At 46.5% G+C, this 27594-nt stretch overlaps 1 protein-coding gene and 1 long non-coding RNA gene across 2 annotated transcripts in view; one reads left to right on the top strand and one right to left on the bottom strand.

The window, feature by feature from the left end:
* The window catches only part of GABA-B-R2 (gamma-aminobutyric acid type B receptor subunit 2), a 377441-nt gene that overhangs the window by 84619 nt on the left and 265228 nt on the right, over positions 1-27594 (bottom strand). The window contains exons 4-6 of the mRNA XM_050167418.3: positions 12394-12501; positions 10056-10121; positions 8132-8323 (exon numbers count right to left, since the gene is read on the bottom strand). Of these exons, the coding sequence (XP_050023375.2) occupies positions 8132-8323; positions 10056-10121; positions 12394-12501 (366 nt within the window). The remainder of the gene's footprint in view (positions 1-8131; positions 8324-10055; positions 10122-12393; positions 12502-27594) is intronic.
* The window catches only part of LOC129381471 (uncharacterized), an 89047-nt gene that overhangs the window by 13689 nt on the left and 47764 nt on the right, over positions 1-27594 (top strand). The window contains exon 2 of the long non-coding RNA XR_008609646.2: positions 2166-2238. This is a non-coding gene — a long non-coding RNA (uncharacterized lncRNA). The remainder of the gene's footprint in view (positions 1-2165; positions 2239-27594) is intronic.

The raw sequence follows: 27594 nt of genomic DNA, 5'->3' as shown, positions 1-27594 counted from the left end.
ATATTTAAGTCCGCTGACTTCCCATACGGCGTTCCTATAGGCAAGATGTAGGCGACGTTGAAATCAATCAATCAATCCGCTGAAACAGCCTTTTCGATGCTGTAAAAGACCAAGTCGCTTTCGTATGACTGCAAAGTTTAGGTACGTTTGTGTATACCCCCAGACGTCTCAGACTGTACTACAGCTGCGATTGAGATTACATTCATAAGCGACATATTGAGTGCAACTTTAATTTTGCGCACTAAGAAATTACACATTTCTGTTCATGTCATTGGGCGCGAAAATTATGCCAGTGACATCTCTAGTCTGAAGTGAGCCTACCGTGTCATAAATGTGTCGTTCTCTGTCGAAGCACCCCTCGGCGATTTACCGCGCTTCGTCTGCTCACAATGTAGCGATCATCATTACCACCTTTCTCTCTCCCTTTTTTATTGGGCGGAGAGAGGGGGGGGGGGATTGCACTTTATTTACAATCCGCGGTGTCAAAACCTGACTTCTCAAAACATCTACAGAACGATCGCTTCTTACTTTTAAAAGAAAATCGGCGCTAAAGTGTCGCGTGAGCGGTGCGTGTTCTAACTTGCACGAGTTACCGCGCTCAGCTACGGCACGGAGCTGACGCAGAGGCCTGCTGTTCTTATACTTCACAGCGCAGCACCGAATTTATTCCATGGTCGGCGTTCCGTTGCGCAGTCTCCGAAACTCGCTTTTCTACGCAGCGCAGCATACCGCGGCGTTCTTTGAGCAGCGTTTCCGACCCGCTTCGCCCTTCAATCGCTCGTGCGCGCGCCCACTTATAGTGTCTGCTCGGCGTCAGTGGCCATCACGAGTGTAGAAACGGCTGCGCAAATATGCTTCCGATGTGGCACTTAAGATGTCCTCGAAATAAGTTAGACGCTTGGCCAGGCGGCGCCCTCTTGCTGCCTTGATGGAAGACTGACGCCCCATAACTTCGAAAAACGATGACTACGCAAACACGAAAAGCGAGAAACGGATCGCGTGGTTTTGAAACTCGAGGAATGATGCAAAGCACAGATGGACGAAAGAACAAAAAACGAAAGGGCGAGGGAAAAAAAATGTAGCTGTAGCTTTACTGCTCCGGCGAGTATTCTACTTTATAATACAGCTAGACGTCACGTTGGCGGAAGCACGAGCTTCGAAAAGTATGATCTTATAATAGAGGTGCGAAGCCGCCGGTGGCGGTGCCGGGTGTGAATCGAGAATTCAATATGGCGTGTTTGCCCCTACTTTGCAAATCGCAGTTGAAGCACCGGAGTCGCGATCGAGAGGAGAAACGCGATACGCACGAATCCTTGATAGTGCAACCGTTGGGTTTTCGACCGCGAGCTTCTTTGATTTGTTTTTGTTTCCGAGGCGCGCGCACTTCTCTTGCCGCAAAAGAAAAAAAAAAGAAATTTCTACAGAAGTGCTGCCTTTCAGCTCCGGACGCTTTATTTCCTACGGACTACAAGCATCCCTCTTGTGAGATGTAGGTAGCACTGCAGGTAAGTGTGCGGTTGTTACGCGGATCTTCAAATGTCCGAATGTGTATTCTTATGTAGCTTGCATTAGCGCTACTGTTAACAGCACGGCTGTTACGACCATCTTGTACTGTAAAATACGCGCATCTTTAGGCGGGTGGTCGTGACCAGATTCGACAGGATCGTCGACTCTTGAGAATAATAATAATAATAATTATGGGGTTTAACGTGCCAAAACCACTTTCTGATTATGAGACACACCGTAGTGGAGGACTCCGGAAATTTCGACCACCTGGGGTTCTTTAACGTGCGCCTAAATCTAAGTACACGGGTGTTTTCGCATTTCGCCCCCATCGAAATGCGGCCGCCGCGGCTGGGATTCGATCCCGCGGCTTCGTGCTCAGCAGCCCAACACCATAGCCACTGAGCAACCACGGCGGGTGACTCTTGAGAAAAACACCTCATTTGGTGGTCAAGCACCGGCATAACTATAGGAGGTAAAAGTCACGAACAATTATTCTGCGTGTGTCCGTTTTAAATGTGAGCTGTCAGCACATCAGTGTTATTGAGGTGTTTTCTGATCGAGTAGGCGACCTGTATGCTTGCTTATTGCACTGCAATTTACGTGTGCTTTTATTAAAAATATTTTGTGCAAACTAATGTACACGTCCATCATATTTGCAGATGGCGCCGGCGCATGCATCGTCGGTGAGTGAAACGCCTGTCACATTTGTCCAGAGGACCTAAAGCCAATCACGTGAGTACAAGGCATGTCATCAGCATTATGGACACATCTCGGTGCCAGTCGGTCCGGATATTTTATTATAAAGGGCGTAGAGGCGCAACAAATTGCCAACCATTTGCGGCCGTAAAATGTCCAACGTGCGGCTTATTCAAGCCTAGTGCCACTGTCTTGACCTAGTTTTCACAAGTTTTGTCACTTCATTGGCGGTGCACTTTTCACATGCTGCGGAGATGTATGACGAGAACCTTACTTCCGTAGCAAGCTTAGTAAGTCGCCATTGTTGAGACCTAGAAACGCAGCCGAGAACTTCGAGCATGTTGAAGTACAGATAGAGGTAAGGAACGCAAAGATAAACAAATTTGGACTGTGCTCTTTTTTTTAACTCTACGACGTTATCTCTTGTCTCCGAAGTGCGTTTCTTTTCGTGAGAGGCATGGTCTCTGTAGTCTTGCTCATGATAGCACGGAAGTCTGTTATTGTGAACATCCTAATGGTTGCGGCTGTGTAACAAAAACATTTTTGTGTGAGCGAGAGATGGCTGGTCCCGTGATCCATCGACTTCGCGGGCAATCCACAAAACTGGACGCGTGACTCTGTTGGAGCTCTGCTGTCGTTGCGTCATCTGTCGGATTTTCGGACCACCGACATAACTGAATGTAGGACAGGGTTACAACATGGGCGTCTGGTTTTCGTCAACAGTGCGTACATTATCGAACACATTTCCCCCCCTATTCTCAATCAGAAATCATCGGTGGAGCTTCCTCTACTCGCAGGGTCCGACTATCACTTTACCATTCGTAAAATATTAAAGTTCTGTGGGCATTGCAATCAGAGCCTCTTACCGCGGCCCGTTTTAGAATGCCTCCTCTTTTTGTGTTTGTGCTCACTGTCTGCCTGCCACCGTTCTAGAATTACGGATACGAGTCCATTCTACGGGCGTCCACCCTGCTGCACACAACTAATCACGCAGACACGTCTCCGTGTATATGCCGCCGTTCTTCAGCCGTCGATGGAACCGCCGCCCGTTATCGACGTATAGTGACTCCTTGGAGCAATCTATCGCACGCCCGAGCAGCGTATAGCCCGATTCCCATTTATACCCTGAACGACAGTACCGCCGCCTAATGCGAGCGCAATCTTTCGCAAAGCGTTAATGGCAGCGGTGGTCGGGCTTCGCTTCCCATTATACTCGCATCTACGACGTATAGTGTAGAGAAAAGATAGATGTTCACCCGTCTTTGCGCCACGGTAGGCGATTGCCGAGATCACCTTCCCGGTTGCGCATTCGCGCCGAATTTTGCTGCCGCCAGACTGCTAATTTTGTAGGTAACGCGAGGCGGTAATGATTAGGCGTCTTGGTCGAGCGAGCCGAGTATTTTGAGTCCACTGGGGCCTTAGAAAACTTCGCGTCTAGGCGGTGGTATTCATGGCGTGAGACAATAAAAGACCCCCAGTACCACGATCCCATTTCTTCGTGTGAGACTCTGTGCTCAAGTTGCAAGTGTTTACTTAACTTCGAAAGGTTGAGGAGGCCTAATTTGAAATAGAGAAATGCATACGTACCGATGGCTAAGCTGCTTTCCGAGGGGACATAGCTGAGACTAAGCTCTATAGGGCACCGAGAAAGCTAATAATCAACGTCAATTACATCTTGTAGTATTCCGGTGACGATGGGACGTCTCTCGTGTCACGTAAGCGAGATCGAATCGTGAGTGGAATAAAAATGCAGGACCAACGCACATGTTGGAATCTCTGTGAAGCGAAGCTTTAGTAAAGTGCTTAATTACATACTTCCCAACTAATGGCGCTGCATTCAGTTTAGTTTAATCATATTCAACGTGTAGTGTCATTTAATGTCTATTTTTATTCGCCACAAATCTCACAACTCTAAATGCAATGCCATTTTTATGTTTACGTGTTACATCACTCACTCACTATGCCGAAAGACGATGTCCAATTCAGGCGGATGCACAAAGTGAGACTTAAACACTGTGGTATGTTACTGAGATGAGATGATGTGTTACGGTTGTTGAGGGAAGTATAGTTATGACAGGTGTATGCACAGAAAAGTACGACAGGTATCAAGCATAATTTAGGGATTGTGTGCCGTTTGTGTCGCATAGGAGCATACCATAGCCTTGACATATCCATTCTGGAGGATTTTCAAAGGGCGGGCACAACACCGGCGGCATATCTAGAGCACACCAAGTTCAAAGAGAGACAAGCAAAAGGGTGAAAGAGGGAAATAACGAGCAAGAAGGTCAACCGTACTGTTGTCCAAGTGAGGGCGCAACGTTGTATAAATGGCAGTGCAATGACCTCTTTCAAGAAAGAAATCTCTCGGGTAATGAATTTTAAACTGTTCTTGCAACACCTGATCTCCATGACCAGGCCATGTGTTTCAAGCCTTGCTCCTGCTTCTGTGCAACAGGTGACCACTTGGTTCGCCGGTATTAAATTTTCTGTAGCGATTAGCTGAATAGCATTCGGACCATCAAATGAATAGTGCCTGCGGCATACATGCAATGGGTAATCGAAGAGCATCAGCCGTTGCACTTCGGAGTTTCATTATGTAGCCGAAACGCCATTCTTTCTTGAGTTAGTTACTGGCCTTGATTGAAACAATGCGTTAGTACACAAACAATGCCTATTAGTACACTCTATCGGGCCTGAATAAGTTGAGCATCAAACGACGATTCAGACTGCTCGTAAAACGCCGGTTTTAGTGCGTCATCATCACAGTGCTTTCGTTGGTCGACGGAACAGCGTTATTACCTTGCACTAAAATGCAGGCATTCGGCTATTGTTTACACGGCAAGCACGTTGTTCATTCGCGCTTCTGTTATGCTGCACGTTGTAAATCCCGTTCTTCGAGTGTCCTTCAATGGCGGTGCTTCGGAGACAGGCGCTAGCGGTATTTGTAAACGGTCGAAACGCGAACAACCGATTCGTTCGTTTTTGACGAATCAGACAGTACTGTGACCTTACCACGGGGAAAAAAAAGAACGTGCCTGTCTATATTCAAATAACGACCTACATGTGAAGAAAGCGAGCGTTGTTCAAGACGAGTGCAAACGAGAAAGGACGGCGGGCTGTCGGACGTTATGCGAGCAGATGACGAACTATTTGAAAACTTCCCCCCGCCGTCTGCATAAATAAATAAATAAATAAATAAATAAATAAATAAATAAATAAATACATAAATATGGCATAAACGACGTGATAAAGAAAGCCCGCGGAGTCTTACAGAGAAGCGCGCGAAACAGGATCGCGAATGGGATTTGTTTCAGAAAAGGAACATGTCGAAAGAAATTCGTGAGATGGAAGGCGGCGCCTGAGGGCACGAGAGACAAGATAGTCTCATTTAGAACGATTTCGGAACGTTATACTGGCGTCCTGAATGGACGTCCCGTTTCTTTTCGTCCTGGTTTTTTTTTTTTCTCTCCGGAGGCAGCAACAAAAGCTCGCTCCTAAGGGAATTTTGTTTTAAAGAACGCGGCCCCTGTGTGCCGTCGCGGATTCCCGGAGAGGAATTTCCTCTTGGCTAGCCCCCAATGCGCGCTGTGTGACGCTAATGCTGACGCATTCAGAGTCGTACCTTGGTTCTCTGACCTTTCGCTATAAGGAAACGAGAGAGCCGAAACTAGAAACGCAGGAGCGAAGCGATACAAAAGAGTATAAAAAGAGGAGGGTCCCTCTGGAATGCAAAAGGTTTTCTCGGCACCTCTACCAGCTCCTTGTATTCCATTCGCGCCGCTGCACCCTGATTAGATGGCACGAGGACAAATCAGTATACAAGTCACGTTCACCGTGCCCTAAAAAGGGCAGCAAAAGGGGGTCCTACAGGTGTAGAAGCGAGGAGAATACGGTGAACGGGAGTGAGTGTTTCCGAAAGAGCCAATGTAGGCGAGCACTTCTTGGAGTGCGTAGGCTGCACGATTGCGAGGCTGGTGGGAAACAGGCGGGTAAAGACGACTCTACTGCTTTGTGGTCCTTGGAAGGGGCGTGACGTCACGTAGCCACCCCAGGTTCGCCCGTATGAACGCGTGGATTGGCGGACCCAAAACTGGTCGGCGATTTCAAGCCTTCAAGGAAAAGGTTCACAGCGAGAAAAACAGGCTGTTGCGCTAGCTCGAGGAACTCTCGCTCAAGTCAAGGCCTACCGAGGATGTTGTTATTTATGGCTGTCCTAATTACAACTTGTGATTACGTCCCTCACTGTCTTTGTGCGTGATGTAATTGTTGTTGCTGTCATTGCCCGAGTGAAAATGGCACGTGTAGCGTTTGTCAAAAGTACAGGGCACTACTCAGCGCCTTCGTCTTAAGTCCTAACCACACGGAACAAGCTTTCCGCGGATTCTAGGTGTCGGCGCCAGCCGGCGCCTGGCGGCGTTAGACGACGTCCACATGAACCGTGCGACCCAGGGCGCTACGCCCGCTGGACGCTGAAGTCTGGCCTTACTAGATCACAGCGCCGACGCCCGAAGTTGCTTGCAATGCGTGAAAGCCCGCCGACTCCGTGTGACGCTGCTCATCGGAAACTTGTTCCTCGTGGCTGGCCTTTATATTGAGTTCGACTGTGTGGTGTGGTTTTTGTGGCGCTCCTGACACTGCAGACTTCTGGATGGCGAATAGGGGAGTCCTCGTCATCTCCCCTTGCGCTGGAACTTGACACACTACAGGAACTCCCTAAAACACAGCCTGTAGTCGGCGTGGCGCTGCTCGGGCAACGTATAGCCCGCGTACTTTTGACAAAGGCTGCACACACAACTGGGAATTCACCAGGGTTCGCCTTGGAACCACAAGAAGTTTACTTCCTCGATTACTAACGTAGACAGCGTAAGAAAACAGCGCAACTTACATAGAAGCAACAGTGACTAACGGGAAAGCGGGCAAGTCGATTTGTGACAAAGTCGAAAGCGATAGACAAGCTTATTATTGATAGAGTCGTAATAGGTTTGATATTGTTAGGAGAAATGCTTCAAATTGCATCGTAAAGTGCAGATCGATCCTTACAGTCCTTGCATGCGTGGACGTTCCATGGTCGACTCCCAGCTTACATTGCAATCGTTTGGGGACTCAGTTAAGCTATTGGTCTAGCTCTCGACGCGTGAGGCTTAGCAATAGTATTCTATATAGCTCCCTTGATCACAGGCTATGCCGTCTTTATCGGAAAATAGAATTGCGGCACCACTGGCACACCCTGCCGCACAAAATACCCCACACTTGTCCAGAAATAGCTAGACGACGAAGTAGAGGCTGTTCCGTGGCTTAAATATATTGGAAAAAAGTTATCTTATTCCTTATCTGATGCCTAGCTAAACCTTATCAATGGCGGCAGTCGATCAGGCTAAACAAATGTGTTACACTTCCGTAGATCACGCTGCACGTACCCGTGCGAAAAAAAGAAAGGCAAGAAAAAATTCAATGGTGAAGCGTGTACACACATACACGCTCTTCTAAGCTTTCCCATCCCTCTACCACGTGACCAGCTTCCCGAACTTCACAGCCGCATACACTTTATTTTACACTTTTACCATACCATACCATACACTCCTAATGCTAACGCACTGAAGAAAGTTATTTATTAGCTGGCGAAATGAAAACATTTTGAAAGATTGAACCGACAAAATGGCGCCGGTGCCGTCATTTTGCCGTGTGTGTGTGTGTGTGAGAGAGAGAGAGAGAGAGATACAGAAAAGAGGAGATGCAGGGAGTTTAAACCTGACGCACGTTCGGTTTTCTACCCTGCACTGGGGCAGAGGAGATGTAGACGTGAAAAGAGAGCGAGCGAGGGAGCTGGTTGTGAACTGCCGGTGACGTGACTGGTAGTCGCGCGGCGTTTCAGTGCGAGTGTTGTCCCCCTGTCAGCGTCAGAGACGAAGCGGGGGGGAGGGGCACTCACCAAGCCCGAGACGGTGATGTTCTCGCTGGTGCTGAGCGGCAGAAGGTCGGTGCCGATGTAACCCTCCACGGCTTCGACGATCTGCGCCGGCTCGCACGAGACGTCCGGCTGCGGCGTCTCCCACCAGCGGTCGGCGTACATGGCTCCGATGAGCCACTGGTACTTGCGGCCGTACATGCCCATCTTGTAGGCCTGCGTCACATCGCATCATCGGTGGCCGCGACTGCGATTACGCGTGAGCGACCGGCAGGCCCCGCGTGCTTAAAGGGACTTTAAAGAGAAAAGATCAGTCAGGTTTGGCCGATGAAGATGTGTTTTCTAAACTGTGTAGTTTATTTAATTTTAGCGGTAATAGATTGAATATTAGAAGAGAAATTGAGAGGCAATGTTTCTTTTTTTAACTTGCGTGCCATAACTTTAGCGCTTGTACATCAGGGTGACGCCACGAGTTTCAGCGCATTTTGTCGTGTTCGGGCCATTGCGGCTTAGTAAGAGTTCTCGAAACTTGCGTTTCTTTAGTATAGAACGTGGTGCCTGGAGGCGCGAGCAGATGCCGTCATAAAAATCCGTGACGCCATGTAAAGCTGGTGCGGGAACTTCAAAGCGGCGTAGCCTCCGGTATTTAGTTTTTTGCGTCTTTTGTGACTTACCAAGCCTCATTGCACAGGGTAGCTTTATTGTTGTTGTAGAGTAGGAGAGTAATTTATACAACAGCGTAACTTATTTTCATCGTGCGTGGCCCTTTAATGTGGTACAGTTTGGTATTGAAATTAGTATGAGGAAGCTCTGGTGCTGCAATCGATCGGACACTGTAGAAATTAGAGGTAGCACTACATGGAGTTTTTGCGCGGTTTAGCAAGAAGCGACGTAGAAAGGAAGTTACAGATAATTTTTATTGTTCATTGCGGCTCAGTTCTCTTGCATGATATCCTAAAACATATTGCCGGAGCACGTGCCTGTTACACGTTCAGAGTAGTTTGAGTTCAATATGTAACAGGTGCCACCTGAGGCCACCACCACAAGAACTGCCGGATCATTCTTTAATAAAGTTTCTTCTTCTTCTTCTTCATTAGGTAAGATTGCGACGCATGAAGAAATTACAACAGTTTCGAGCTAGCGAGTTGATAGGTACATTTGATCGGCAACAGTTACTTTAATATCTTCAATAAGAATGCACAAGGTTGTCTGAAGCCTGAACGTTATGCAAATATATGCATATACTAGTCTATAGTTCCCATACTGGCTGAAAGGGCAGTACTGGCAGTCATTCAGCCAGTACGAGAGTGACGGGCAGTGCATGAAATTATAGTTTGTGGAATACCGAAACAGCCATACACAAGAGCCAGATTTCCACCTAGTATCCTAGTATCAAAAATCATGGCTAATACTGGGCAATATTCGTGACTGGAATGCGAGGTTGTCTGCGCTAGGGAGAATTCAAGAAAGTAAATTTCCACTCATAATGTAGCGTGTCCAGTGTGTTTAAAATGACTGCGGTGGATGAATAACACGCGTGGTTACGTGATCGAGGAAAAAAAGAAAGCCGTAGAAGGCCACTCAAAGCACCGCTTTAAGGGCCATCGAAAATAGCTACGGCTGGCAGAATGATGACATTGTGGTTGATGGCAGAGTGACGCCTTCACTCCGAAGCCGGGATCAAACTGGGCGTTGACAAGAAAATCAAGCTTGTTAGCGAGTTTTACCTAGGAACCTTCACGACGATGGACATGATGATACGTGGGGCAGGAAGTTGAAGAAAGTGACCCCTAGCAGCCACCTCTACGAAAGCTTTACAGGCGCTGATCGGTTAATGTACGGTAAGTTAATTCAAAGCAACTTAATTGAACGCGCTAGAAGAACGTTGGAGTTGCACTTATCTCGATGGGAGAATGCTGCTACGGGCATTACTTGTGTTTTCTCTCACCTGACAGAAGACCTTTCGGGCCCAGAATTCGTCAAAATTGCCCAAGATGATGCGCACGTCTTTTTCCTGCGAGAGAGGAGGAAAACAAAGATGTTGTGTCAGCCAGTCCCGCGAAGGCTTCCCCCTCCAGCGGCATCTATTGTTCCAGAGCCATTGCGTATTAGTGTAACAGCTGTCCAGCTACTGTACTGCCTAATGTCAGAACTACATATATATGTTATCAAACACGCATGATACAGCCTACGATGTGCTCTAGAAGAAACTTAGCGTAATTAAACAATGGCGGTATACGTGAGCATATTATTTTCTTTTGTCAATACGTTAATCGCGCAAATGGGCATATGAAATTGCTTGGAACTCGTTGTCGAAGGGACGTGAAATTAAAGTCCTTATCTGGCAGAGCATACACATGTGATCTTAATGTAACAAAAAAAAAAGGAATATGAAAAAAAGTGAGTGTAATGCTCGATCAAAGGCTAACTTATGAAATATGCGACAATGACAGGCCTGTGGTAAATGCGTCAGGTGGGCAAAACAGCAGCTTATAAGCCAACCTCGAACTCTAAGTGAAAGCTCTAACGGACATGGGCATCGAATAAGTTAAAAAAAGAGGTTGCCTCATTTTTACATCAGTAAATTAGAAAGTATAACTGGCTCTGATGTAGCCTACCTCTCCGTTTTTCAACAGTCACTAAAAAAATACACGGATGGTGAGCGCAGATATCTGCAGCAGAAAACGCAGAATGAAATTTCACATCGTCCGCGAACGAACGCCTCCTGCTAGGCATGTTGGGTATGTTATAGGATCGTGTTATCTTATCATCATGTACTTGCGCATGCTTATCTGAATTTACAGTGCCAATATATGACGGTTAACACCACAGCCAGGAAGGGAGAGAATAGCGCCTATGTCTATTGCGCGCTATTTCCATCACAACTGATCACTAACTGGGGCTGATTGGTCACATTCTAATTTTTTTTTTAAACGCGATGACTCGAAGGCACTTCACGAATACCAGACAGACACGCAAGCACACAGGGGCGGACTAAGGCGTTATTGTTTGTTTGTTTACTTTCTCAAAAATTTTTACGGCTTTTGTGTCTGTGTTATTCTTGTCGTATTTTCGAGTGAACGTGTTTCAAAAGTTAGCTGTCGTGACCGTTGCGTCTCGGTAATGTGCCGCGGTGTGTCAAGGCATAAGCGTGTATCAGCACCGAGTGTCAGGTATCGAGCTCGCGCAAGTGCAAAGAACAAAGTACGCTCTTCTCCGGCGTTTTCTGCAATGCCCAAAGCGCTGCAGCTTCTCCCGAAGCGTTTCTCCCCAAAGGTTTCTCCTAAAGTGTCGAAATCCCGCGCGCTCAAGATCTTGCCACCACCGCAGTGGAAGTTGTGAAACGTTTCTCGGCGCGGATCGTGGTGTGAAATACCTAAACTCACGCGCCCCCTGTTTTGCTTTGTTGTTTTAGCCCAGTCAGTTTCTAGGGAGTTCTTCCCGAAAGTACACTACCTTTCTGTTTTCGTTCGCGATCCGCACGAAACCCTTGACGTCCTTATTCTAGAACGTCCCTCCGCTCAACGCTTCACCTCGACTCAAAGTGGATTGTGGCGCCACTCCTCGACAGAAGTTGCCCCCTGCGCTTCATTGCCTTCCATGGCAGTGCTTGAGAAACGTAGCGTGTTTTTCACTCGAAGGATGGCGCTGTGATCCATTGGGGAGAGTGGAGGAAGAACTTCGAGCCGAGGATCGTTTGAGAACTAGAGGGTGAGTCTCGCTTCCATCCGGATCTCACTCGATGAAAGGGTGTCTCAGAGTGCTGTTATTTTATTACTTGCAAGAGCATTCACAGCTTTTCTGCGCTGCTTAATGCGGTGTCGTTGTTGTTACTTTCCCAGACGCAAATATGATCGCGCTTCCGTCATTCCCCGCTTCCTTTAACCGCCGTCTCGTGGCTGCATTGCAGATGAACGGATGCTTCACGATCATTCAAATTGCGTAATGGAGCGGTCTCGCTAGCAAGCTCATCCTGGTGCGCTCGGAGGCATCGCTTTCTCGCGTGCTTTCGAACGAGCCCCCGTACGGCGTTAGTAGAAGATGCATCGTTAGGGCTACCTCAAGATAGTTTTCTGGAACGAAAAGAGCGGCCCACTGTCCACCAGCGACGTAGTAGTAATGAATTCCCTTTTCAGTAAAACGGGGGAAAAGGAATTCGGATGGCAAAGGCGGGCCCTTTGCGCACCACCGACCCTACGTAGAAGGGAAGTGATGCGTTCAAGAGCAATTTCACGATCTTCGCTGTCGAGTGATGCAAATGAAGCAAACACGCTCCCCGTGTATACCTTGAGCTTCTCAAGTTCGTGCTCGATGTCGTCCCCCTCGCCGATGCCCTGCACCTCGTCGATCTGGATGTTCGCCGAGTCCAGCACTGTCAGCAGGCGGCTGTGCGGCTGCGAGTGAAGAGGAGACGCGTGTGCCGAAATAAAATTGTTGGGAATCAATCAATCAATCAATCAATCAATCAATCAATCAATCAATCAATCAATCAATCAATCAATCAATCAATCAATCAATCAATCAATCAATCAATCAATCAATCAATCAATCAATGCAGTCAAGCAATCAATCAATCACGCAATGCAGTCAAGCAATCAATCAATCACGCAATGTAGTCAAGCAATCAAGTAACTAATTACCTAATCAATTAATCAATTATTAAAGCACTTAGTTACGTAATCACTTAGTTACCTACGCGACCACAAAATTAATGCATCACTTCAGTGATTTCCTAATTACATAAATAATTTAATTACATAACCAATTATATGACCGATCAATTAGTTAATAAGTCAATCGATTGGTCGCCCGATCAATTATTAGTTATGTGCTTAATTAATCAGTCAATCTCATTTTATTGTCCGAAGTTCGTTACATGTCTTCATTATGCAAGTGAATGCAAAATTCATAGAGACATCAGGGGAAGGTTTCGTATAACTACACATGTAAAACAAAGATCGTCGTAATAATTGTGAAGCTATACACAGTTGAATAGAACAGTGATTTAAAAGCGCTAACAAGGCAGTGGGAAAAAATGTACACAATTGCTAATAGCACACAAACACGCTGTAAAAAAAAAATAGAAACGCCTCGCAAACAAAATGCTCCGCACCAGTACCATCCGAAAAATTGCGAAGTCGTACTGCTTAGAGGCCGGTCGAATACGCGCACTTGGTACACCCTACGCCACCCGAAAATTAAACCACGTGCCTGTCTGGTGGTGTAGCCCGCTCACAGAATTTTTTTTTTTTTTTATTTCGAAAGCACTATTTTGCTCATTGGTTGTTTTGCCCGTGTCTGGCGATGGTGGTACATTTAGTGGTAGGAATTCTAAAACGTAAGTATAGTATGTATGAAAACGACGTACAGCATAGAAAAAGATCATAATGTATAAAAGGTGGTTATATGTACACATCCAGGTACAACAAACTGAGAAATTTGAACAGAAGATTCGGAATGCGTTTGCCCGGAGGCGGATTGGAACCCAGGGCACCCCGAGGAGGCTTTGCAGCGAGAGCCAGAGGCGTTACCTCTACTCCACACCAGCAGGTGCTATCGGCGAGACGAAGGAGCGCCTAGTTCGCGCGGCACACCTAGCAGTTCGTGACGTCACGGGAGAGGGCTCGTCACTTGTATATAAAGGGGCCCGCGCGTTGGCTCGTATCCATTGCGTGTTGAGAAATGGATCTGGGAGCGTCTAGATCGGCGGCACCTGCGAAGCGACGTGGTCGACGGCGAAAGTACATCTCGAAAGAAGCAGCACGGACGCAGCGCAACGTGGCTCGGTGTGCAAAGCGGCAAGAAGACGCCAATCTTCGTAAACGCGAGACCTAATTACATGAGGAAACAAAAATGAATCGTAGTAGTTTCCCAATGTAGTTCCTCACCCAGTCGTCCAATGTGTTCCTTTTAGTGCTTTAGCAGTAGCCCCCAGAAGCGGGTCTGCTGCACGTATTGCGAATAGAAAACAACTCTCTCTCTCTCTCTCTCTCTATATATATATATATATATATATATATATATATATATAGATATATATATTATATGGCTAGTCAGGAAAGGCCTTCGCTTTCGGAATAAATCATTTTATAAGCAACGATTTGAGTGTCTGCGCTATACTGACTTAAGAAAATTCCTACCCTATAGTTAATCACGACTACTTGGCTCAGGCAATGGATTTACGAGCTTTCTTGCATAACTTCTCGCGGTGTGACCAGGTTTTCCTTCTTGTCTATCAACAAAATAAGTCACAAATTGGGTTTCAGCCACATCTCTTCCTAAGCGCCGAAGCGTCCGGACATACGGGCTATTTCCTACTCTCCTGATTTTCAAGCGTGGCCACGACAGTCTTAAGCTGTATCGTGCTTAACGATAACGTGATTTACTCAACGAATTATCACGGAAAGCTTACTAAAGCCCGGCAAGTGATCAAATCTCTTGCGAGCACTAGCTGGAGCCTCTCGATTATACCTCGGAGCAATCGTCCTGGAAATATAGGAGGAATCGGAGGACGTCCGAAGCGTAAGGTATCGCAACAGCTTTTGTTATAAGGAAGAAAAAAAATGCAGTTTGGCCCGTAAGCGAAAGGGTGACGTGGTAGCTGGTGAAATGCAGTGTGCAGTAAGCCTTACTTCCGTGTTATAAAGCGATTCTCGACTCTGTCTTCCTCCACTCCATGGATGGATGGATGGATGGATGGATGGATGGATGCTATGAGCGTCCCCTTTGAAACGAACACATCATGGAGCACAACACCAACGCTGTGAGCGCCGCCCATCAACTTATGAAGGCGTTACTCCCTAAAAAATTGCCCCTGGGGTGTCTTTGAATCGCAGTGACAACTTCTGGCGAAGCGCGGCGCCACCGTCCACTTTCAAGAATCGAGGTAGAGTGCTGAGCGGAAGAACGTTCTGGACTACGTAGGTTAGGGTGCTCCGTTGCAGTGCTTGTTGAAGTGAACATTCGCAGTAGGGAGCGAGTGGTCTTCTTTCGTATGGTTAAAAAACAAAGCAACAAAAAACAAGAACAAACAGAATACGTGCGAGTCGTACCTGTTTGCAGGAGTTGCGCCTTATGGTGCTGAACTTGAAAGTCTCAGCTTTTCTTCCTCCTCTTATCTCGGATAAGACCGTAATCGAGACGCTCAATTTCGTGTCCCCCTCCCGTTTTCTTTTATTTCTAGAGCTTCTTCTTTCCCGATTTTTTGCCCCACTATGTAAGTTTCTGTTTCCCTTCAATAAAGTTAAGTTGTTAGTCAGCATCGTTTTCGTTTTCTTTCCTTCGTCCTTGTGTAACCTATAGCGCCGGCCGAACCTATCGGTGAGTGGACGGACGCATGAATCAAAAATAACTGGTCGGCTGTTGAATGATAGTGACTACCTGTTTACCACGACGACTTTAGATTGCTACAGAAGTGAGCTCCTGTTCTTTTATCCTCTCTAAATACTAGTCCCTAGAGGCAACAACGACCCCGCAGAACACCGTTCTAACTGCTACAGCGCTGCGTTCGCAAACTATCGCGCGCGCGTTCCACAGCGCTCTCACTGCCGCACGCGCTAAATTAATCCATGCATTGCGAATAGCTGCTTCTAAAAGAAGAAAAAAAAAAAACATCTAATGCGACACAATGAAAGTAAAGGAAAGGTCAAAATAGAAAGCCCCCAACAGTGAACGCCGCTCCCCGGCCGTTTGTTTGGTGAAGGCCTAACAAGGCAGTCGACCTTCTGCTGCGTGTTTCCCGTATAAATCCCGCCGGCTTTGGCTGTCTTCAAAGTGGATTTCTGGGGAATGAAGCCCCTAGAAGAAAACTAGATAAAATAAGAACAAAGAAAACGAAGACCCAGCCGTACGTACACACACACACACATACACACACGTTCGGGGATAAGGAGTGCCTTTGCCCTTTGGCACCGCATGGTACTGCCGCCTAAAGGAAAAGTGAACGAAATAAATCATGTGTCTAGACGAGCCAGAAGGAGGAAAAGAAGTGCTGATGAACGCATAAAACGGGCCAGGATTTCTAGAGGTTGAAGATAAACTTTTGTCTCAGCACTTTTTTCTTTCCCTTCATATATTATTCAAAGGCCAGCCATTTGATCAGAGGGCTCTCAAGAAAGATTATTATCAAGATTAAAGAGGAGAAATTTTCGTTTCGGGGTAGCATAAGGGGCTTCCCATAATAGTCGAAGAAAGGTCAAGGTGTTGACTCCGGCCGGCAAGGTTTAGAGCGCCAATCTTTCCATAGGGCAAGAGGTTATTTAATCTTGTGTATGCCACAATTCAAAAGCGTGTTTAGTCGCCTTACTACCTCGAAATTAACTAAAATGTAATGGAAATGAATGCTAAATAAATAGAAACGCCAAACCACTTTAGACTGCTAAAGTCTAAACAGATTCGGTGTTTCCCCTTTTAGCATTCCTTTAAATTCGTGGCCTTTAGTTTGTTCTAAGCGCACTGCTTATTACGCATTCCACCAGCTATATAGATGTTGACGAAACTTTCGCACTGCCACCACCAATAATCGCTGCTTCTCTTCGCCATAACGTCGGTGCCGTGAAATTGCGTCAGCTGAAGGTAAGCGAATGCGTGTAGAGAGGAGGAAAATAATACGCGTGCTAACAATCAGTCATTCGCGAGCGCGAACGAAAACTTCTGAGGCTGTACTCAAGCGTTCTCGTTAGGCTTAGTCGTTAGGCTTAGTCGTTAGGCTTAGCGCATGGAACAACTGCTCGCTTCTGCTACCGTGAGCGAGACTGAGCGAGGGCGGCAACGCGGAACAACGCCTGTGCTGTCGTTCCTTCGTGACGTCGCTCTTAATCAGCCTCTGTAAATAACTCTTAGCCGGCGTGTGCGGCCGAACGTGAACGAGACCATCTACGAGCCAACCTCTCTCCGCTTGTGTATGTGCGTGTGTTCATGTGTTTGTGTGTGCGCGCGCGCATGTGCGTCAGAGCATTCCTCGTAATCATGTCGTCTTCGATTTCTCGGCGGAATAGCAAGCGAGCGCCCCAGTTAGAGGCTGACATTTCCAGCCGCTCCGTTGAACACACTGCTCTGTTTTTTTTTCTTTCCTTTGCTTCTAAACGCTAGCTCGTTGTGTCGGCAACGAACACAAGAGACGAATAAGTACGAATGCCCGAAAAGTAAAAGCAAAATGCACTTTCTGAGAGCCGAAATAATTTTAGCTGAATGATAATCAAGGCAGCGCATGATAATCAAGACACATTGATTTGTTGATTGATTGATTGATTGATTGATTGATTGATTGATTGATTGATTGATTAATCGGGTCTCATGTTCTAAATCAACGCGCGGGCTGAGAAGGCCACCGTAGTTAGGGGCTATGAAATCATTTTGACCGGCAGTCGTTTCCCTAGCGCACCCGGAATACGTTACACGAGTGATTTTGCATTCGGTCTCCATCAGAATGCAGTCGCCGCGGCCAGAATAAAACAAGACCCCGTTTTCAGCAGCAGCAATCGTGGCCACTCATCCACAGCGGTGGTTGAGTAAAACGCCGCAGAGAAAAGTATTCACGAATATGTGAGAACAGAAAATTTCAAGTGCCTCGAGGCAGATCAAAGGGAAGCTTCGTGAAAGAAAAAAGGAATTGTCATCCGCCCTACACCAGCATGAAACTACAACGGAAACCCATGCCTCTCTCTCAGAAAGCCTCGAAGTTGAAGGAAAATTTGTTCTGGTCCCAGGATCGAACCAGGGACCAACACTTGAGCTAACAAGTGGGCCCACCAGCCGTGGTGGCTTAGCGGCTTTGGGGTTGCGCTGCTGAGTACGAGGTCGCGGGATCAAATCCCGGCCGCGGCGGCCACATTACGATGGGACCCTAATGCGAAAACGCCCAGGTGCCGTGCATTGGGTGCATGCTAAGGTGGTAACAACTTTATTGAGATTCTGTTCAGTTATGATCTGGCAGGCCCGAGTCCTAGGATGACCCCTCACGAGGAGCGACCCTTTCGGTCCAGGCAACGAGGGCTTTTTGTAGTTTTTGATCCGGCGTTCTGAGCAGCTCCTCCCACGTCTGTTGTGATGGAGCTGGCGGGAGCGACCTGGGAGGGGGTAAGCCCTCGCATGCCCCAAGAATGTGATTTTGGGTAGCCAATGTTTGATTTGTGCAGTTTTGACATATTGGGTTCCATTGCCCGTTGGTAATTATGGCCAGCCAATGTTGGCTGGGGAACGACTTAGTTTGGATTCGACGCAGGATCGAGGCTTGCGCTCGCGTGAGGCTTGCGTTTGGAGGCAGGTAGATTCGCCTTTTTTGCTTGTAGTAGTTTGTTATCTCGTGGTATGTCGTCGGTGCCTCATCCATGGGATGCGAGTCTTAGGGGCACACCTCCCGGTTGATTAGACCTCGGGCTACCCAGTGCGCCTCCTCATTCCCTTGATTCCCCGAATGGGCAGGGACCCATACGAGTTCAACAGTATTTTCATTTGTAAAGTACCGTAGGACTCGCGCTGCACAGACGCCTATGCTGCCTCTCGAAAAGTTGACGATTGTCCTTTTGGAGTCGCTTATGATAGTTTGCACGGAGGGATTCATGAGGGCCAAAGCAATGGCAGTCTCTTCCGCGTCCACGGTGGACGCTGTTTTTATGGTCGCGGCGTTGAGGATACTTCCCTCTACGGTCACGAGGCACACTACGTAAGTTTGGTGATTTTGCTTTGCTGCATCGACATAAGCGGTGTGCTGGTTGCTTTGGTACCTTTCTTGAAGGTCCTTGGCTCTGGCAGACCGCCTCTTATCGTGTCTCCCAGGGAGCTGGTTCTTGGGTAACGGTTTTATAACCAAACGGCGTTTGACCGTACCGAGTAACGTTGTTCTTCCTGCTGAATTCATAACGGCATTCAGACCGAGTTTACTTAGAATGACCCTGCCAGTTGCGGTGCTGGGGAGTCGTTCACGTTGGGCTGTTTTATGGGCCTCCACGAGTTCGTCTAGGGTATTGTATATACCTAGCTCAAGTAATCGTTCAGTGTTCGCATACCTAGGGAGACCCAGGGCAGCTTTATGAGCTGTGCGAATGACGCTGTTAACCTTTTCCTTTTCAGAAAGGCGTAGGTGGTGGTAAGGGAAGGAATACACGATGCGACTGATCAGGAAAGCCTGCGTGAGATGGCAGATAGCCTACTTCATACCGCGATGTCGTGTGGTTACTCGTCTGATTAGGCCACATATTTGGCGGGCCGTCGTCTGTAAACGAACAATCGCCTCAGAATTATGGGTGTTATGTTGAATTAGCATGCCCAGGACTCTTATAGTCAGTACGGGCGGAACTGGGCTGTCTTCCATACTGACTCTTATAGGTGAGGTGGCGTCCCTTTCGGTGGCGTGTTTGGTTGATTTATCTCGGATGACGAGAAGCTCCGATTTTGTCGGCGAGCACGTTAGACCATTCAGTCGCACAAAATTTTGTACGGTATCCGCGGCCTCTTGTAATGCTTCCGGGATTTCTCTATCGGAACCGCTATTCGTCCAGATGGTGATATCATCGGCATAGATGGAGTGTTTGAGATGCGGGATACTTTCCAGTAATGCAGGCATTGTTCGCATGGTCACATTGAAAAGGAAGGGGGAGAGGAGCGCACCCTGAGGGGTGCACCATGTACCTAATTGAAGTTGTCCGGTTTTAATGTCCCCAAAATGTATTTCTGCAGTGCGATCCTTGAGACAGCTAGTAATATAGATTTAAGTGCGCTTCCCGACATTCATTTGGGCTAGATTTGTGAGTATTGAAGCATGTGACAAATTGTCAAACGCTTTACTCACGTCCAGCCCTAGAAATGTACGGGTGGCTCTTATAGGGCCCGGGTGTACGCTATCTTGCTGAATTTGCCACATAATGTCTTGAGTGGACAGATTTGATCTGAAGCCTATCAACGTATGGGGCAGCAGCCCATTGCTTTCAGTGTACTCGTTTAGCCTGTTAAGAATGACGTGTTCCGTAGCTTTCCCCGGGCAAGAGGTTAAGGAGATAGGGCGGAGATTCTCTAGCTCCAGCTTCTTGCCTGGTTTGGGTATGAAAATTACGTTTGCATGTTTCCAGCTGGTGGGTATAGTTCCCTCTTTCCAGTGGATGTTGAAAAGATTGGTGATTTCGGTAATCGACTGATCGTCTAGCTTCCGTAGCACTTTATTGGTTATGCGGTCCTGGTCAGCCGCCGCTGTAGTTTTGATGTTGTTTAGGAGAGCACGTACTTCAGGTTCCATAATTTCGGTGTCTAGTTCCCTGTTTTACTTTCCGGTATAAGCTACGGGTAGAGGAATATTGGTGCTTGTATTAAAGTAGCGGTTTTTAAGAGCTTCAAAAAGGGCATCATTATCTCCCGGGAAAGAGTGTATGATCCTCTGAAGGTTCTTTTGTGATGCTGTTTTAGTCTGACCGGGGTCAAGTAGGTGTTTAAGCAGGAACCAGGTGTTTTTGCACCCTAGCTGGCCGTTAAGGCGGTCGCATAGCTGATGCCAGTGCTCCTGACTGAGCTGTCGTGAGTATTTCTCGATCTGCCGTTCGTATTGCGCGATGCGTCTGTGTAGGGCACGGTTGTGTTTCTGCGCGAGCCAGCACTTCCGCAAGTTCTGCTGCGCAGACCACAGGTAGACCAATTTAGCATCAGGAGCCGGGCCGTCCTCCTCCTGGTCTACCTCCGTGGTCGACTTAGCTGCGTCTTTGAGGAGAGTGGATATCCACTCTTCAAGGTTTGTAATGGTTGCGGGTTCGCGTCCATTGCGGACATACCGGCAAGCGTCCCATTTAGTACGCTTAATTTTCAGCTTATTTCGCTTGTGGCCTCTGGAGGGTACCGTAATGGAAAGAATGTAATGGTCGCTACCAACATTTAGTTCGGTATTCTCCCAGATGGCGTTGTCTATGTTCCTGGTGAAGGTCAAATCAGGCGAGGTGTTTTTACTCACGCTATGGCGTATGCGGGTTGGTCTCTCAGGGTCAACAAGAAAGATCCCCGCATGAGAAAAATTTCTGGAGTCCCCCACTTAGTCGTGCCTCATAATTATGCCGCTGTTCTGGCCCCCATGGAGGGCGGAACGGAAGAACGCTTTGGGTGCGCGTTAAACTTGGGGCATTTCAGCTATCACAAGAAAAAAGAGAGTATGACATTATAGCCTCTAGATTTGACGTTAAGATTAGAAAAGATCTAGACGCGGGAATTGTTTGGCTTGCGCATTTGCGCCCGAACATGATTTTTTTCTACAGTTCGAAATTTCAAGAACGAATAATAACCTAAAAACGATTCAGCAAGACTAATCCGCTTACGATACGCAGCAAGCGCAGTAATGCATAAGGCACCCTTTAAATGACACAGCAACAAGAGTTGCGTTGAGAAGTGGAAGCAAACTGGGTGCGCTTCTCAATAGAACGGCTGTTCTCAAGCTTAAAAAGAAAAAAAAGAAAAAGAAAAAGAAGAAAAAGATTCCTAAAGCATATTACGAGAACTAGTACTCGTAAAACCTAGGAACAAATAGTAACAAGCTGATTTGTTTGCGAAGCAACGAGATAGTTATGTGCCGGCGCTATAGAGCTGATTTTATCTTTTTTTCTTTAAAGGGCAGAAAAAGGAAGATGAACGATTTGTTGGTCCCCTTTAGAGCCAGTCTGATAAAAGTGAGGGAGCCGGCAACACCCCCTTATGCCGAATTAGCGAAAATACGGCTAAGCAGCGAAAGAAAGCGAGACGAAAAAACGAGAGAAAAGAGAAATGTACAGAAATAAACAGAGAAAAATGCAAAGGCACGCTTTAAGCGGGAACGGAAACTTGGTAGTAATAACAAATTTACGCAGGAGGACGCAAAGGGAGGAGGGGGGGGGGGGCGAGGGGGGACGGTGCGGCATCCTGGCCCCGGGACAGAGAGAGAAGAGAAGCGGAAAGCACCTGTTATCTAAAGCGGAGTGCCTCGAAGCATGAAGACTGAGGCGCGAAGGGAGGCATCAGCCGACCGTAGGAAACAAAAAAACGTGCACAACGGCAAAAGAGTAACTAAAAACAAAAGTAGAGAAGGGAGGCACATATGTTGAGAAGGGGTAAAAAAGGGCGGTGCAGGAGGTAGAGGCAACAGCACTTTGAAGGAGTGGGGAGAGGTGGGAAGGGGAGGGGGGCGAGCGGCGCAACATCTTCGCTTGCATGCGTCGGCAGAATTGAAGAACTCGGTTCGAGTCACTGGCGGTGGGACGAGCGAGCGAGGCAGCCATCTCTGTGCAGAGACTTCCTGTATACTTTGGGAGCAATCGGCCAAACGAGCCTCTCTTCTTCGAGATGACTTTCGGGAACCAAACAAGCGTACAAAAAAGAAAAAAAAACGCAAGAAAGACAAGCAAACGAGGAATGACGCGCGTTGCTACCGAAGATAAACTTTCGCGTTGCTCGACTTGTGTTGAAGAGAAGCATAAACACGGAGAGCGAGACACGATAGCGGGCGAAGATGGACATCTGGGGGGAAGAGCGGAGAAACATCGCACGTTTGTGCAAGCAAGAAACGAGGTTGCCCGGGAACAGCTGCGGCAGCAGGCTGGCGGCGGCTGAGGCGCAAATTTTCGAAGAATGAAGCAACATTCGTCTTCAGCCTCGCGATTACCTGATGCGCCATTGTACGAGGCGTTCGCTTCGCCCCAATGCGGAATGATAGGGGGCAGCCCAAAAGTAGGTATTGGAGGAAGCAGTTCTGCCGGCAGAATAAAATAGAAAGAACGGGCAAAAAAGGAATGGGTTCAGAGCAGCTCGCAAATAGCAGGTGCTGCGCTTCTTCTAAACAGCGGGTGCAGCTTGCATAGAGTAGCAATGAAACTCCGTCGCCGAGAAGGAAGCACGGCGTGGCAGTACGGCATGTGTGTTTTTCGACTTTGCGACCTCTGATGTTAAGGCATCATAATCAAAACTATTATTATTATTATTATTATTATTATTATTATTATTATTATTATTATTATTATTATTATTATTAATATATTATTATTATTATTATTATTATTATTATTATTCAGTGCTGTTCCCCATAACCCATTTCAAGAAATAACGAGTGTAGCCACGCTCAGTAGAACTTATGTAGTTGCTTACTGGACGTGCTGCAAGATATATATATATATATAATGTGGGAAGCGCACCTGGTACAACAAAAAAGATGATCCAGTGTTATTCAGAACGAAACGAACGAATCAGAGGCAAAACGCAACTCCCTTCACATTCCTTATCCCATGCGAACACGTCAGCATTCTGACACGCTTGCTTGTCGCGTTATTTCTCCGCTTACCCGCTATCGGATTTCAATTTTCTGAAATGCGTGCAAGCCTTCTTTATCATTGTTTCTTAGGGAGGACGGGTGGAGGAGGGGAGGGGTTGGGGATCTCTTGGAATACCGGATTCACCCAAGAAGAAATTTTCGAAACCTGATACAACGCTCCATTATGGGGCCGTCACAGCCAGCTTTCTTTCTCGAGAACCACGAATATGCTTGCCACGTGTGAGTGCACCGTGTTTGCACCTCCTATGTCGTTTTTTTTTAAGTTTGGCATTTGTGATTTTGTTATCAATCACCTGCTTTTCAGTCTGTCAACAGACTTGAATGCGAGCGTGTTCCTGCCTGTAAAGCGTGCTTTTCCTCAGACTGAATGGCGCTGCAACAAAGCAAGTCCTACAATTTCGGCGGTCGGAAAACGCATGAGAGAATTCTTTGTGCGGAATATCACGGAACAATAAAAAAAAAGATGCAAATCGCGACAAAGCATTTCAAGTAAAACAAAAAATTTAACTGTGATCGGATGCGTGAAATGACGAAAGAGAGAGAAGAAACAAACATGCATAGCATCCGCCCCCCTTTATGGTTGGCTTGTTAGGCTAAGCGCATCAAAATTTGCTTGTGGTTATTAAATAGTTTAAATATATTCGACCACATCTTCTGTAAATAACTAATAACCTGATGTTGCATTTAAATGTTTCTTCATTCCTGGTCAAAATTTGCACAGCTACTACTGTAACAAATGTTTGGGAAATATCTGTCGCATGTGTTCCGCAGTGTCTTTTTCTTTTTCGCTTGCATGGTTCTGCGTGAAAGTTAGGCGCCTAAGTGTTGAGCATAAGCGCCATCGATAGTAGGTTCATAATTGTCGATTGGCTGTCTAGTTTACATCAAGAGGAAAAGAAAAGGCAGACTCAACTCCAGTTGTCATCTACGTAAAACGAAGCATTCCTGGTGTGATCGGCTCATGAAACATCTTTCTTTGTATATGAAGTGTGGCTTTCGAGCCATAAATAATAGCATTAAAGAGTAGCATGTCGTACGAAGATATGATTTTGTGTTCAGTTACTTATTAGACTGGCTGAATATCAAATACACATACACAAAATGTATGCAGGGTATTTCAGCGAACACTTTCAACATTTTTTAAAGGTTGTTTGTGACAGATAGCACAATTCTAGTGCATGAGCTGGTCTGCTCGAAGAGGCGGACATTACGTGCAAAAGAAATTGAGAGGCACAATAGACTAATGAAGAAGAATTCACTAATTAAGTTTTTCAACTATATACCTTATGGCCCATATTTCAGTTTACAAATTCTAGCAGTGGAGTTTGCTAGGCGATCCAGATCCACTTGGAGCGAATTCTCAGGATGACACTAGTTTCGGAATATTAATACCCGAACGATGCCTAGAAATGCATTGGTATTCCAGTTGCTTTCTTAACAAAATGCCGTTTTATGCATTCGAGCACAAAACTAACTGCAATGCCAGTGAATTTCTCCACAAAGTTCGGGAGTTAATATCTCGGAGCTGGTGTCATCCTGAGAATTCGTTCCAAGTGGATCCGCCTTGCGAACTCCACGGCTAGAATATGTAAACTGCAATATTGGCCATAAGGTAATTAGTTAAAACAACCCAATTAGTGAATTTTTGTTAATATGTCGAACAGGCATTTCAGTTTTTTTTGTGTAAGTAATGTCCGCCTCTTCGAGTAAACCGGCTCACGAACAAGAATTGTGCTATCTGCCGCAGGCAACATTTAAAAATTTTAGAAAAGGATCGCTGAGACAACCGGTATATTATTTACTAAAATTTTCTGTGGTGTCCATAGTGTCGTGCTGCCCTCGTGGCGCTGCTGATGCGTCGGTTTCTTCAAGCGCGACTATTGGTCGAAACGCGCCAAGCGTCTCGATGCGCTGGCTTGCCCGTGAGAAAGGTCGTTCTACGCTACTTGTCGAAGCGTGTGGCTGCGGTGTAATGGTTTCAATATCAGGTTTGTGTGCTAGAGATCTTGTGTTAGAATCCTGTTCTTGAGAGTTCTATTAATGTTTACTTATAACACCGTAATTTGCTGAAAGAGATGAGTTTGCAAAGTCAAGAAGCCGTTTGAATCGAAAAGGAAGAAGTGTAGGCAAACCCATGTGCTGACCATCAATGTCACACTGGTTGAATCGCCCTGCTTGCAGTTCCCGTAGACACTGGCACCACAGTTCCGCCTAGTGATTGTTGTACGAAACTGGATGCTCGAAACAGTAAGCGCGTAAATTAGTTCGCTGCACCGTTCCGAGGTGGCGCCATCCCGTTAAACGCGTTCGGCGTTAGAGGCCAGATACGTACGAAAAAGTGCCTGGAACTTGGAAAGAAGGAGCTGGGCAAGGCCATTTATTGCGTAGGGTAGATAACCGGTGGTCTCTTAGAGTTACAGAATGGGCGCCAAGGCAAAGGAAGCGCCGTCGAGGACGACAGAAAATTAGGTGGGGTGTTGAAATGAGGAAATTTGCAGGCGCAAGTTGGAATCGGCTAGCGCAAGACAAGAGTAATTGGAAATCGTTGGGCGGAAGGCCTTCGTCCTGAGGCGGACATAAAAAAGGCTGATGATGACGATGAACTGTTGATATTGAAGGTATGACTGCATACTTTTTCAACGATATAGGAGGTTTCGAAACGTTTCGATACGTTTCGAAAACTGGGATAAATCGTCATGAAATGTGAATCTATCTGTATCCGACGCAGCGAAAAAAACTTGGATCGGTGGAATTCATCTGAATCAACAAGCGCACGCTTTCATGTCTTGGACTCTAATTTACAGCAAAAGCTGTGCTGCTCTACAGCTTGCGTAAAAAGCTGGCGTCGTCTAGAAATTTAAGTGCGTGAGGTAATGGCAACAGTGGACATTACAACACCTTCTGATTGACGCAGCATAGCCTTAGTCGCTTTTGCGCCACTAAACCCAAATAAACAAACTTGAAACAACAAAACAAATCTAACTTACACCTTCTTATTCCGTCCGACCTCTCACGACGTGACTCCACCTTTCCAGCCCGTTTGTGACTTGGAGTAGCATTTACAAATGAGTACTCATTTATTGATCCAGCGGCCGATAAACCATTTTGAGAACTTTGCGGGTGCAGTGAAACAATCGCGCTTCTTCTTTGCGCGTATCTGCGCATCGGCCAGCGAAGAGGAGCGCTCTAATCCGCAAAAAGACCGGCTGGACAAATGCTCACTCATAGACAGACAAAATTCTTGGACACTGGCCTACACTGACACCACCGGAATGCCAACCTCCATAAAGGCGCTGCTGCGGTTCCCGACAGACACTGGACTGAGCGACAAATTACGACTGTGCGCACTGTGTGGCGTTTCGCGTCTCGGTGGAACATTTGACATTTATCGTGACTATACGGGGGCCCCTTCACAGACTGTGTGAAAGCGCCCACCAAGACGGTTCTACATTTTTCATTCTTTCCTTCGTTTGCTTTCTTACTTCTCTGCCTTCAAACTCTCATACCCCCTTTTCCGTTTCCTAATGCAGGGAAGCAAGCCGGAGATATCCTCCGGTCGAATTTATTGTCTTGATTTAACTCCCTCTTTCTCTCTTGGTTATATTTGAATCTAGATACGTGGGAAGGAAGAAATAATTTTGATCAGTAGGCCGTGCAAAGAATTTAATAAGGTTTGTTGCATTTAAAGGAGAATGCTAAAATATACTGACCAAAGCAAGTGGATGTTTTATTTAGGCCGCCAACTTTGTTTGTACAGGTGCTTGAACATTGCGAAGTGTAGAAAAAGTGAAGCATGAAGCTTTTGACTCCGTCAACTTAAATAATAAAAATAAAATGTGGTGTCACAATTTTGTAATGTGCAGCTATTGACTCATTTAAAGCGGAAATCAATTAATGTTTTATGAACAAATCTGAAATATACTACTGATTTGCGAGTAGGACCTTTTGAAAATCATCTCTTGCAACAAGTTCACGTAAACTGTAAACAATTATATCATGTTTGCTCGCCTCAGATGCTTTAACCAATGCAGCTTACAGAATTGCAATATGCGGTTTTGATTCAGTTACGGATCCGTAAGCCTTTGGCTTCAATTTTTTGAAACTTACTATTTTCGGCAATTGTTATAAACAATGTTGCTCCTAAAAAAAGAAACTGCTTCCTACAGTCAGTAAAATTCAGCTCCCTCTCTTAAATACAAATTTCATTTGTATTGACCCA

Source organism: Dermacentor andersoni, chromosome 11 (assembly GCF_023375885.2).
Source record: "Dermacentor andersoni chromosome 11, qqDerAnde1_hic_scaffold, whole genome shotgun sequence".
In the NCBI taxonomy this organism is placed as follows: Eukaryota; Metazoa; Arthropoda; class Arachnida; order Ixodida; family Ixodidae; genus Dermacentor; species Dermacentor andersoni.
Note: the sequence above shows the minus strand (reverse complement) of the source record. Positions and strands in the feature narration are given on the sequence as shown.